The following is a 13,481-nucleotide window of genomic DNA, read 5'->3' on the forward strand; positions in this document are numbered from 1 at the left end:
TGCCACAGCCCCGCGGGGGCCGGACCGGCTGGCGGGGAGGCCCCCCAGGGAGACCGCTTGTGGGGGGGCCAGCGAGATGGAGGCCATAACCAGTGAGTGAGAATCGACTTCTCTGCCCCGCAGTCCGAGCAGCCCGATTGCCGGGCCCTGGGCCTCGCCCCGACGGTCCCAGCCCCCTAGTCAACGGGCGCCAGCTCCTGGTCTGCCCTTTCCAACTCCTGGGGGGCAGGCGGGCCCAGCTCCGGGATAGGCCCCGCCCCGCAGGCTTCCAGGCCCCGCCCTCCGCCCCAGGCGACCCTGCACCTTCTTCCATTCCCCAGTGGATCTGAGAATGCCAGTTTTTAGGGCCAGACTCCATAGGATCACCTAGGAAGATTTGGACCGTAACGTCAGGGTGTATTGGGGAGGTGGAGGTTGGTCCGACCCCTGACAGAAAGGCCGCCCCAGGATCTAAGGTCTTTATCCTAATGGCCAGTTTACTAGTGTGTCTCCCCCACTAGACTGAGCTCCAAGAGGCGGACCACATCTGTGCTGATCAGTAGTGAGGATAGAGCAAGGACTTAATTCCTTTCAGTTAGGAAGTCCGAGAACCCGAGTGGAGATGCTTGGGTTTGGCACAGAGTTAATGATCAGTACAAACTAGTTGAATAGACCAAGGAGAGGAGGCAGCTAGGATCATTCTAGAGTAGAAAGGATTGGCGAAAGATGTGACCCAAGCTGTGCGTGTGAGCTCAGGGGAGTAGGGCAGGAGACCTTCCCCGAGACGCCCTGATCATTCAGCATTTATGTCTAAAGCATATCCAAATATTTTTTCTTCAAATGTCTAGGTTCTCTTCTAATTAAAAAAAAAAAGAAAGAAAAACGTAATTGTGTACATGTAGGAAGTACTCAGGAAAAGTTTGTTGAATGGATGAACCCCTGCCTCATTTATGCATGTATACAGTAGATATTTATTAATCTGTACTACACCAGGCACAATACCAGATCCTGGAACTGTAAGGGTGAGCAAAACAGTCATGTTCCCTGCCTTCATGAAGCTTATAACCAAGTGAGGAGAGACCAAATACACACACACACAATACATTGCAAAGTGCAAAGGTGCTATGAGGGCATTTAATGGAGGTCTTAGTTTTTTGAAGAGGTGGGGGAAGAGGCTAGGAAAAGTTGAAATCTGAATGGTGAATAGAATGGGCAGGGGCTGGGGGCAGGATATGGGGACAATGTGCCTTGCAGAGAGTTTATGGGATGGTCCTGACCCCCCCCAACCCAATCCTCATTAATTCCCAAATCCTGAATTCTCTATTGGTGTCAGTGCCTTTTACTTTCTCTCTACTTCTGATCCCAGCTGGGTACCTGTGTCCAGAAACCCTGAGATGCTCCACAGATACAGAGCTCTGACACATTTCTTTTGTATATTAATATATATATTATAAAAAGTAAGCTTATTGTGAAATTTCAAACAGCTGAAATATATATGACATGGAAAGTAAAAGATACCCTCACATGCCACTCCTCGGAAGCAACTACTCTTTATGGTTTGAGGCATAGATCTTTTTAGGCCTTTTTCTATGCCTTTGTACATTTGTGTGTTATATACTGTATATAAAAATATTTTTGGCAAAAATCAGATAATACCAGATATTTTACAGCTCATTTTTCTTTCTAGTTAATATATGTGTAAACCTTATTATATCTTCACTGTAGATCTACCACTTTCTTTTAAATGCCATGATATTCTATTTAACCATTGTCAATTTAAACAGTCCCTTATCGATCAACATTTAAGTTACTATCCCATGTTTGGTTATTATGCAGTGAACTTACATTTGAATTTTAGCTGTGAATGTGAAATACACACCATTTTGTGTCCAGTGCTTACCACAGGCAGTTCATATCAACTGTGAGGCTCTGCAATTTCTAAACTCCCAGGCTGACTAGGTGAAATTAGTCCGTGTAAATTTTTTTAGTTAGAGAATTTTTAGTAAGACACAGGGCATTAATAAAATACTGTAAATTAGGTTTGGTGTTTCACTGTCGGGTGATTCCTTAGAAGACCTTACTACTTTTTGTTTACAGTAATCTAATTTGCTGCCTTTGGTGCCAGGCCTTAGGTACTTATCTTCTGCAGCTTACTACACAGTCACTCCCTGTTTCCTTGTTAGATATTCTTTATTCCATGCCATATGATGCTGTACTTCTCTGATGGAGTAGACTAGGTTGTCAGTAGTTTCCAGACCAGAAATAAGTCTACCTTTAACTTTGTGCCTTTAGATCATGGTGGATTAGTTCACTTGTCCTCTTGACATCTCAACTTTTGGGCTTTCCAGGTGAGCTGCGATCCCTACGGGAGGAGATTTCCCTGTTAGAGCGTGAGAAAGAAAGCGAACTTAAGGCAATAGAACAGGAATTGCATTTGGCCCAGGCTGAGATCCAGAATCTGCGGCAAGCAGCGGAGGATTCCGTGACTGAACATGAGAGTGACATAGCATCCCTGCAGGAGGATCTCTGCCGGATGCAGAATGAACTCGATGACATGGAACGCATTCGGGGAGATTACGAGATAGAGATTGCCAACCTCCGTGCAGAAATGGAAATGAGGAACTCTGAACCATCCAATAGTTTAAGCCTCTCAGATTTCTCTGGGTTGCAAGGTATGAGAGCAAGCCCTCCTCCTGGTCTGTCAGTAAAGTCAAACAGAGGGAGAGGAGATAGTATATAGGAAGATGGTGGAAAGTGGTGTTACATCATGAATTGGGAACCTCTAAAACAAAACCCTCCAGGTTGAATTCAAGACTGTAAGGGAGAAAAACATACCCAGATGTTGCATAACCAGTCCTTGGTGATGTAAGATATAGCACCATAAACATGTACCCTGGGAATTCTTCCACTGAGAGCCATTGGGTCTTTGTTGATTTGACAATGGGAAAGCCCTTTCTGGGGAAGTTTCCAGTTCTGGGATGGGTACAGAGGGATCTGTCACCTCAGGAAACTCTTCTTGCTGCTCTAGCATCATGATGCTTTACCTGGACTGCTTTATGGGGACCTCTGGTCCTGCTTCCCAGGTCCCAGGATGTGAATTCTTAGGCTCCTTTAGCCCTCCCCAAAGTAGAAGGTTTAGGGGGCAACAAATCAGAGCACAAGACAGCTGGAGAGGCAGAGAGGTTATTTCTAGTTAATACATGAGGTAACTCAAAAGCTTAGAGACCTGCTTTCAGACAGCGAGTCTCCCAGTTAGTTGCTAGGATTCATGACATCAGAGAGTTTGCCTTTATTCTGAGGCTAGATTTATGATCTGAGTATAATGGAGGACCTATATTTGGCCAGGTTAAGCAGAGGCAGTCAACAAGGAGTCAAAGAACTGCAAGTTTTCCCAGCTAGATCAGGCCTCTCAGAAGAGCCTTTGGGCTGGTGGTGCTAGAAGAGGGAGGCTAACACAGTGGAAAGACTTGGGCTGGAGCTAAACAGACCTTAGTTCAGAATCTCAGCTCCACTATTTAGCAAGATGAACTTCATCTAGTTATTATCTCTCTCTGGGCCTCAGTTTTCATATCTGGGATCTGGAACCCAAACTGGTTAATACAGCCTTACAGCTAGATGGGATCCTGGAACAGGAAAAGGACCTTAGGGAAAATGTAGAGAAATCCAAATAAAGTGTGGAGTTTAGTTAATAGTAACATAACAGTATTGATTCCTTGGTTATGACAAGTGTACCTGGTAATGTAAGATGTTAACAGTCAGGGAAAACTAGGTGAGAATTGTCTCCAGGAACTCTGTACTGTCTTTGCAACTTTTTGGTAAACCATTCTAACATTAAAAGTTTATTTAAAGGAAAAAAACCTCACAGGGCTATTTTGGGGATTAAATTAAATGTTTAGCATTTTAAAAGCACTCATACACTAACTGAATCTGAGGCTGAAACCATCAAGTCTAGTACTTAGTGTATGGTTGATTTTCATTAAAGACTAGTGTCCTTCTTTCCTTCTATGGTAATCTGCAGTATTCTAAGGACTTCTGATTGGAATAAAGAGGAAACATTAAAAGTGACTTTCAGGGTGTTGAATCTTCCAGCAGGAAAGGTGGGCCTTGTGTTCTAATTAAAACAAGTTAGTGCTCCTTAAACATCAGTAGAATTAGCATTCTAAGAGAAATAATTCTTAATCATGAGGAAACAACAGATATGGGTGTTCGTATCATCATGACATTAAAACATTGGTGATGGTTACGTAGGGACACGTGCTGGAACATTTCAACTAGATCTCTTCTGAAGCTCGAGGATGAGATGTGGGTCTGGTTTCAATGGGCTTTTCTGTCAGCAGATAAAAACCATTAGAAAGAATTCTTGACCACATTCCGGCCAGTGTATTCGGTGTGGTGATAAAGAAAATAAGGGGAAACTCAAAATACCTGTGTTGTCTCTGAAATACAGGGACTGGCAGTGTGAAATCTGGCTCTTCACATCTCTCAGCTTTTAGCCAGTGTATTCGGTGTGGTGATAAAGAAAATAAGGGGAAACTCAAAATACCTGCGTTGTCTCTGAAATACAGGGACTGGCAGTGTGAAATCTGGCTCTTCACATCTCTCAGCTTTTTGTACTAAAAGCATAATAGGAAGGTAATCATAAACAGTTAAATGGAAACTTTAAATATAATAAACTAAAAAATTAAACCCTCAAAAGCTCCTAAAAGCTCAAGACCCTACCTTGGTTGGAACTTTGAAGAGGAGCACACAGGGCAGATCTTCTCATCGAATGAAAAGAAGGGCAGTTTTCTGAAGGGAAACAAAGATTCATTGCACTGTGGAATTTTCTGGGCACTGTCTTCTAAGCCTCTGCATGTGGTATCTCTTTTCTGTCTTCAGAAAAAGAGAAGCTATTCAGCCTTCTGCTCTCAGGTTTCGAGGCAGGAAAAACTAGGGGCTGGTCATCAGTGCTTTCCTCCCAAGGATCTCATTGCTCTCTGCTTGTCCTTTGCAGAAGAATTGCAGCAACTTCGGGAACGCTACCACTTCCTGAATGAGGAATACCGGGCCCTGCAGGACAGCAACAGCAGCCTCACAGGGCAGCTTGCAGATCTGGAGAGCGAGAGGTACAGCCAGGAGGCTAGTGGGGCTCTGTGTGACTCTGCCTTGGGCTCTCTCCTGAAGGCAGATGCCAGGGTAATGAGTGCTCCTGTGCTCCTGGAGAGTCAGTCTTTTCCATGCTATCCAAAGGGTACAGATACCACTTAGTGCAGGCATGGGGATTCGACCCAGTTATCTCAGGACTGAAGTTGAGTGAGTTCTAAAATTTAGGTTTCTTCCATTCTAGGCATTAGAGTCTGGGCCCTAAAGTAGATCAGAAGATATTCCTTTGTTGTCTGCACAGACGTGATTCAATCTAATGGCACAGTGCTTCCAGATTGGAGCTGGCTTCATACCAGGCCCAGCCTCAAAACCAACTGGACTGGCACTCTTAGGTCTCCCATAGCCAAACATGCCTTTGTAGACTTTTTCTGTAATCTTTTAAACGTGTTTATTTGAGAGGTGAATCACAGTAGAAGGCCTCTTACTATCTTTGGCCAAAAATGAAGGTAGCCAAACATGCCTTTGTAGACTTTTTCTGTAATCTTTTAAATGTGTTTATTTGAGAGGTGAATCACAGTAGAAGGCCTCTTACTATCTTTGGCCAAAAATGAAGGCATCAGGACCGAGCATACTTGGCTGATGATACCAGGCTGAGCTCCCTCCCAACATGGCTCTGGGGTTCTGGATTACAGGACACGAAGAGCAACAGAAAGGTGGCTGGAGTCCGAAGCACTAAGGAGTATGACATCGACAGGGTCTCAGACTTCAGAAGTGGATTTCCTGGAGCCTGATCCTGCAATGCACTTGTTGCGTCAGCAGCTACTGGGAGCTGAGGAGCAGATGCATGACATGAAAAGCAAGGTAGGGATAGAGGGTGTCCATTGTCTCTCTTTTACCTCCTCCTGGCCTGGGGTAGGCACGGGGCTGACAGAGGAGGCATGCACTGTGGTAGGAGAAAGGACTCTGGGGTCTCCCTTGCTTGCCTGATGTAAATATTCCAATCAAAGGAATGCCATACTTTTTCTAAGCCTGTTCTTGGAGTGCCTGTGGTACCTGTAGTAAAACAGCCTTCTGTTCCATTTCCTGCACAGTGTAAAGAATTGTGCTGTGAGCTTCAAGAGCTACAGCGTCATCACCGGCTCAGTGAGGAGGAGCAGAGGCGGCTGCAGAGGGAGCTCAAGTGCGCCCAGAATGAGGTGCTTCGGTTTCAGACCTCCCACAATGTTGTCCAGGTAAACACTGCGGGGGGTGGCACCTGGGGTGGGCAGAAGAGCCTGCATGGAGTCACTGCTTCAGGGGAGGATGAACACAGAGAATAAGGCCATGCTCTGCTGCCTCTTGCCCTGCAACCAGGGACACAGTCTACTGGAGACCAATGTAGAAGTCATATAGCATTGCAGTCTAGAAATCATGATCATTACTGAGTGTCGGCTTCACAGAAGAAACCAAACCATAGACCCATGGGAGCTCCTCAAGATACCTGTGTCTGAAAAGGAACCAAACTGATCTGTAGAGGGGTCTGCTGTTTCTTGAGAGTAACTGTTCTACCCACATCCTCCCCACCACAGAATGAGGAGCTGAAGACCCGGCTGTGTGTCCTGCAGCAAAAGTATGATGCTAGCCAGGATGAGCAGAGTGAGCTCTTGAAGGTGCAACTACAGCTTCAGACTGAGCTCCAGCAGCTCAGAGTCATGAAAGCCACAGTCATAGAAAGCCAAAGTGAGAAGGTAACAGCACCAAGAGGTGAGGGGAGCACCTGTCTGAGGTTTTGGGGAAGGTGAACAAGAGTAGAAAGTTAAAAATAACTCCAGCTGCCACCTCAGCAGTACCACAGGTAAAGAACACCCGCCCCCCCTCAAGTACAACGTTAGATAAGGGGACAACTAAGAGGTGAGGGGAGCACCTGTCTGAGGTTTTGGGGAAGGTGAACAAGAGTAGAAAGTTAAAAATAACTCCAGCTGCCACCTCGGCAGTACCACAGGTAAAGAACACCCGCCCCCCCTCAAGTACAACGTTAGATAAGGGGACAACCAGTAAGTGAAGGGAGGGAGAAGTAAATTCTTAGATTGTTGGCGTCTGAGAGTGACTCAGGCAGAAGAGAGAGTGGGTTAAGGATCCGGAGGCACTTCCCAAAGCCCCCCTCCACCACAGGAGTTACTGTGCCGGCTACAGAAGCTGCAGGTCCAGTACCAGACCATCTCATGTGAGAAGGAAAAGCTGCTGGAAGTGCAGCATGGGCTGCAGGAGAAGCTGCAGTGCCAGGAGGCAGAGCTGCAGTGCCTCAGGGACATGGTGGACACCTTCCAAGAGAGCAATGAGAAGGTAACAGAAGCTGCAGGTGAGGGGAAGGTAGCCAGGCAGAGTCTTCTGTGAGAGTGAGAGTATAGAGGAAGTGTGGGAATGATAGGAGTTCTGTGGAGGAGCTGCTGGTAAGGGTCCAAAGAGGTGCTTGGGTGAAAGGTGACATCCAGGAGTTACAATTCTCTCAGCTTCCTTTGATTTTAAAATCAGAAAATCAGCCTATAAAAAGGAAGCCCCTTCCCCTCCCCACCTCCCCAAAAAGGAAGGCCCAGAAGGTCTGTGTTTTGAGCCTGATAGGGACAGGTTCATCTTGGGTGTCCCCAGTGAGATGAAGTGGGGGCTGGAAAGGTCATGGGAGGATGGATCCCTTAGTCGTTGCCTGAGAGGAGAGTGTGCAGCAGCAGGGGACACCTGGGGTGATGGCTGGAACTGCCTCCCCTGCCCAGAACACAGAGATGCATGCCCAGCTGCAGGAGATGAAGCGCATGTACCAGGCCAGCAAGGACGAGCTGGAGCGGCAGATGCACATGTATGACCAGCTTGAGCAGGACTTCCTGCTCTCCCAGCTGGAGCTGAAAGAGCTCAAGACCACCCAGCCCATTGCTGAGGACAAGGAAAAATGTGCTAATAAGGTAATTGTAGTTCAGAGAGGTGAGAGTTCCTGGGCACTGGCTCCAGAGAGTGGAGATACAGAGGCAAAACATGAGTCATCCAGCTGAGGGGCTTAACAGGCTTCTGAGGCAGGAAACAGCAGAGCCATGTACTACTAACTTTAAAACAATTTGCCTTGACCTTGACTTTGAGCCAGAGCCACAGCTTAATAGGATCTTTATACATGGATCCCCATCTGCATACCTGAAGGTTTTACACATGATTCCATGTGTGTAGACATTCATACATTGGTAGTAGAACTGCAGTGTTGTCTAGTCTTATGCAGAGAAGAAAAGAGTGTGGTACTGATAAGACCAAGGCCAAGGGTTCGAATCCCTATATAGGGATGGCTGGTCCGCTCACTTCGGAGAGTGTGGTGCTGACAACACCAAGTCAAGGGTTAAGATCCCCTTACCGGTCATCTTTTAACAACAACCAAAAAAAAGCCCATGGTTCACTTGGGAGAAGAACATACATATAGGCCCGTCTACACAGCTGTTATTGTTAGAACTAGAAAGAGAAGGGCCAGTTTTCTGAGGTAGATTGCAAATGCTCTTGAAGGGGGTCTGGTCTTGTGCCCAGAGCACTGATTGGGTATTAGAAGGAGCTAGGTTCTTCCAGGATTTATTGACTTTGGAGTAAATTCTCAAAGCTTGAATTTTACCCTCTTTAAATTGAACAGAATACTACTCTTATCTCACTTCCTTTTAGTAATAAATCCTGGTGTTGATAAATAAGGCCTTATTCATTTTTTTCTTTTTCCCTAGCGTATAAAATTCAAGCCATTATCATTTACCCTGTTGCACACTTTCAGCTCCTGATTACTGATAGGAAATGGAAAGGTGTTGAAGCATGTTGGAGAAAAGGTGCAAGAGTCTCAAAAGATGGTGGAGCTGGTCCCATTCTGTGAGAATATTCAGTAGCTCCTGCCAAGGCCAACAGCAGGCTGTATCCCTAGGGAGAGGCCTCCAGAAGGTGGAGGACTAGGAAAGTTATTTGGGCTGCCTCAACAGTATGCTTGCCTTTCTCTGCCAGGCTCACATTTCCCCCTTCCTACACTCCCACTCTGTTTAGGGGTTCAGAGGGCTTGTGACTGGCTCATCACCTTCTTTCCTAGTGGAAGAAACTATGGGAAAGGAAAAGCATGCTAGCATACAGAGCCAGCTTTTTCTCTAGTCATAAAACAGTATTGAAATTCGTTTGATATTAGAAGATTTGGATTTTGGGAACCATGGATTTAGATGTCTTGACCCAAATTTAGCAATAGCTTATACTTTTCTAAGATTTTAAGAGATGATTAGGAAAACAAAAAAGGGAAGAAATAGGGTGACAGTAAGTCCTTATTGGTAAGGAGCATAATTAGGTCCCAAAACAAGTGGGGATAATAAAAGGAACAAGAGCTGGAGTTTCCAGCAGGGTGGGAAAAGGGTATACCAAAGGAGAGGGCCAGAGAACAGGAAAGTGGGAAGTGAGAAAGGAGGGGCATTAATAGCACTTCCTCTCAAACTGCCATCAGAAGGGCATGGGTAAAGAAACTTAGAGCACAGCCGACTGGCGACCAGCAGTCAAGAGCTACCTCCCCTGAAAGAACAGCCTGCTGGGGTTCCCCATTTGGCATCAAGGCCTGGTCTGTAAGAATATGGTGTGGCTCTGGATGATCCGTCCAAGGTGACTGTACAGGGAGGGAGACCCTGGTGAATTGTAAGAGGCAGGAGAGCATACAACGGCTCTACCAGCCACCCAGGAAGCTTACCTTCCAGAGTAACCACCCCCTCCATACCCACCTCCACCCACAGTGTGATACACTGCTGGCCAGACTGACAGAACTGCAGGAAAAGTACAAGGCCAGCCAGGATGAGATGGGGCAGCTGCAGATGGAGCAGTGCGAGCTCCTGGAGGACCAGAGGCACCTGCAAGAGGAACAGGGCCAGCTGCAAGAAGAGCTGCACAGGCTCACCTTCCCGCTACCCAAAAGTGGTCTCTTCCATAAGGTACACAGCCGGGGATGGCTGCTGAGGGGAAGCTGCTTAGAGAAGCTTCCCAGATGTGACCATACTTGGGAAAAATAGGAGGGTGGGGTTTGAACTTTTTCTTTTTTTAAACCAACCACTCTTTACTTTCTCCCCAATCTCTCCAAACCAAAAAGCTCAAGAGAACTGATTAGGACTTTTCACATAAGGGCTTTAAATCTTAAAATACATTTTATACTCTGGAGTCTGTGCAGCATTTCATTGGATATTTGGTCCGTCTGGAGAAAATGCACCTGAAGGCACTTTATAAACTACAAGATAAAAGCGAACATAAGAGATCATTAGTACTCAATTAACAGGTCTCCACAGAAACTCTCTCCCCTGTCCCCAGATGGGCTGTGCGAAGCCAACACAGAGATTCTTAGGGAATGAGTGGTTCCTAGCAGGGATGAGACGCAGAAGGAAACATAGGTCTTTCCATTTAACCACCACAATTCCTTGCCTCCTTCCTTCCACTCTACTTCACAGAGTCAGGAACTACTTGCAAAGTTACAGGACCTATGTGAACTGCAGCTGCTCTACCAAGGCATGCAGGAAGAACAGAAAAAATTAATACAGAACCAAGAATGTGTATTAAAAGAGCAATTAGAGGCGCATGAAGAGCTGTGGTGTTTCAAAGAGTCTCATTTCCAGAAAGTGTTGGAGAATCCCAAGGATTCCAAATTGCCTAAGTCCTCAAAATGTGATCAAAACAAGGTAACCATAGCAAAAGATGGGGAAACAGTTCTGAACACAACAGCCTTGTGGGGAAAGGGGGCTCCACAGAAGAGTCAGAGTTAAGAGGGCCTGTTCGGCTAGGAGTAAGGATGAGGCTAAAGCCCTGCCCTTCATCAGCCAGGACTACTCATGCGCTCCATTGACGTGTGGCTTTAAATACAGCCTGAGGCCCTCACCCAGATGCGTGCCCGATTGAAGTACTATGAGCACTTAGAACAGAACTGGGATGACCCAGAAGTCTGTAATCTGATCATTTCACTCGATCCCATCAACATAGCTTTTCTTAGATGTATAATATCAATTTAGTTATTTTGTTTGGATTCCTTTGGTCTGACTTTAAACATGTCATCCTTATGAACTGAAATGTACACTTCTCAATGATCAAAATCCATAACCTTTTGGTGTTCTGTATGAGGCAAAACCAGGCCCATTCATTTCCAAGGGAAGAATTCCTAGCATATGGGGTTCTTACTGACCACACTTCATTGGAATTTTGGTAACAATAACAGAGCCAGGTCAGGAGGATTAGACCAGAAAATCAATGCATCTCAGGCACCAGCAAGGCATCATGTATGTGGGATGACACAAGCAGAGATTTCCATACAAGTCTATTCAGGGTTGTGGAATAAATTTGGTCTGAGATCTCAGTGTGGGCAAGGAAGAGCAGGTAGACTGTTTTGGTTTAGGCTAGATCTATTCATTCAAATGCTAGCCTGAACAGAGAGAACCAGGGAATAGCAGAAGTCCAAACTGTGAGACTTGGTCATATTCCAGGGGCATGAGATATCCAGCCTGGGTAACATAGAGATCAGTGTCTGAAGGTGGGCTTAAGGCAAAATGCCCACCAAACTGAGAGGGTATTTTAGGACCAAAAAATGAAGCAGGCGCTCCCATACAGTAAAGCAAAGAATTTTATTGAAAGGGTAGTTACTTACAGGATGATGGATCGGGCGGGTAGCAGCCCAGTAGCATACGCAGTTTCTCTCTACCACTCCCTGGTCCAGCCTAAGTTCATATAGGCATTTCAAACAGACCAGTGGAGAAAGCCAAGAAGCAATTACTAGGAAATGAGCTAATGTCAATACTTATGGCAATGATTATTATCTTTGGTGGTCTTGTGATGCAGGTAGCCAGACCAGCTGTTACCATACCAGTACTTAATCATCAGGTCCCTTCTTTATAGTCAGCAAGCCGTTTCTGCCTATTGTTCTAACTACCTTACCCCTAGTTACTGTATAACTTCTATGGGCAGGGCTCACACAAAGGACATATCAAATGGTAAGGGCTTTTAAGATAGAGTAAGTTATGTTCAGTCTCACAACCAGGAGCCAGGTGTAAAATATTTCCTTAACCAATCAGATCTCATCCTGGGCATCAGCAGCCAAGAAGCGAGGCTCAGAGAATCTGGGAAATATGCCCAGAGGCCAGATTCGGAATTGGGGCAGGAGGTACATAGAGGGACTAGTAATCAGACCTTGGTTTCAAGATTGCATCTTCTGAGGAAGGAATTCTTTATGCGCACATTCAAGGCCAGCACTGATTTTAGAATTGGGCATGAGGGACGGGCCTAAGCCTAAAAGTCAGAATAATAGACACACCTGACTGAGAAGAGGATAGGATAGGGAGCCAGGGTGTTCTTGAATCAGACCTTGGTTTCAAGATTGCATCTTCTGAGGAAGGAATTCTTTATGCGCACATTCAAGGCCAGCACTGATTTTAGAATTGGGCATGAGGGATGGGCCTAAGCCTAAAGGTCAGAATAATAGACACACCTGACTGAGAAGAGGATAGGATAGGGAGCCAGGGTGTTCTTGAGACCCACTCAGCCCTGCTTCAAGGAGAGAGGGATGTACCAGAATGCAGAAACCCCCAGAAATTGGAGCCTGGAAATCATGAAGTATCTGCCCTGGGGAGATTTTCCCAAATGAACGAGAAACTGACACATACCAATTACCTGTAGGCTAAGTCGAAGACATAGTCTGTGGTGAGAGTGAAGCATAGGTGTACAGTTCTCTAACTTGTGCCCTCAGACCTCTGCACCAGGACAGGTGCAGTTAGAAGAACTGAAGTGTCTTAGAGTAATGGTAATGTCTCCTCACCCCTACCCCCAGCAGTCCAAGCTGCTCATCGAGCAGATGCAGGCTCTGCAGGTGCTGTATGAAGCCAGTCAGATGGAGCAGGAGCTATTGCAGCAGGAGCAAGGGAGGCTCCTGGAGGAACGAAAGAGGCTGCAGACAGACCTCCATCTCTGCCTGGAAGAAATGCAGCAGCTCCAAGTCCAGTCCCCTTCCGTAAAGATGAGCCTTGAGTCCTACAAGAAGAGCTATGGCAGCACAGCCCCCAGCAGTGAGAACTGTCACAAGAGTTATGGTAGCACCACTGATGACAACGAGAGCTATCAGAAGAGTTATGGTAGCAGCCAGGCCAGCAGTGAGAGCTTTCTCAAGAGCTATGACAGTAACACCAGTACCGGCGAATCCGGTGAAAAGAGTTACTGCACCAGCAGTAGCAGTGTCACCTATAAGAAGAGTTTTGGCAGCACCAGTAGCTCTGACACCTGTCACAAGAGTTATGTCAGCAGCTGCTCGGACAATGATCCTGCTGAGCCTGAAGACATAGAGGTAACAGTCGCCAGATGACAGATCAGATAGGGGAAGACAGGGCTCTTGTCTTTTTAAGAGATACATCACCAGGGGAAGGGCATGAAAAGTGAGGTGGGAA

The 13,481-nt window shown here is 46.2% G+C and overlaps 1 protein-coding gene across 2 annotated transcripts in view; it reads left to right on the plus strand.

Moving 5' to 3' along the window:
• Positions 1-13,481, plus strand: part of CCDC136 (coiled-coil domain containing 136) — a 30,300-nt gene that overhangs the window by 6,362 nt on the left and 10,457 nt on the right. Inside the window, exons 4-13 of one of the 2 annotated variants that reach the window (XM_008585391.1) lie at positions 2,328-2,651; positions 4,973-5,084; positions 5,754-5,922; positions 6,153-6,293; positions 6,630-6,788; positions 7,213-7,383; positions 7,809-7,994; positions 9,810-10,004; positions 10,512-10,739; positions 12,872-13,381. In XM_008585391.1, coding sequence (XP_008583613.1) covers positions 2,328-2,651; positions 4,973-5,084; positions 5,754-5,922; positions 6,153-6,293; positions 6,630-6,788; positions 7,213-7,383; positions 7,809-7,994; positions 9,810-10,004; positions 10,512-10,739; positions 12,872-13,381 — 2,195 coding nt within the window. The remainder of the gene's footprint in view (positions 1-2,327; positions 2,652-4,972; positions 5,085-5,753; positions 5,923-6,152; positions 6,294-6,629; positions 6,789-7,212; positions 7,384-7,808; positions 7,995-9,809; positions 10,005-10,511; positions 10,740-12,871; positions 13,382-13,481) is intronic. The other variant, XM_008585392.1, reaches the window with a different exon arrangement.

Source organism: Galeopterus variegatus, unplaced genomic scaffold (genome assembly GCF_000696425.1).
Source record: "Galeopterus variegatus unplaced genomic scaffold, G_variegatus-3.0.2 Scaffold3550, whole genome shotgun sequence".
In the NCBI taxonomy this organism is placed as follows: Eukaryota; Metazoa; Chordata; class Mammalia; order Dermoptera; family Cynocephalidae; genus Galeopterus; species Galeopterus variegatus.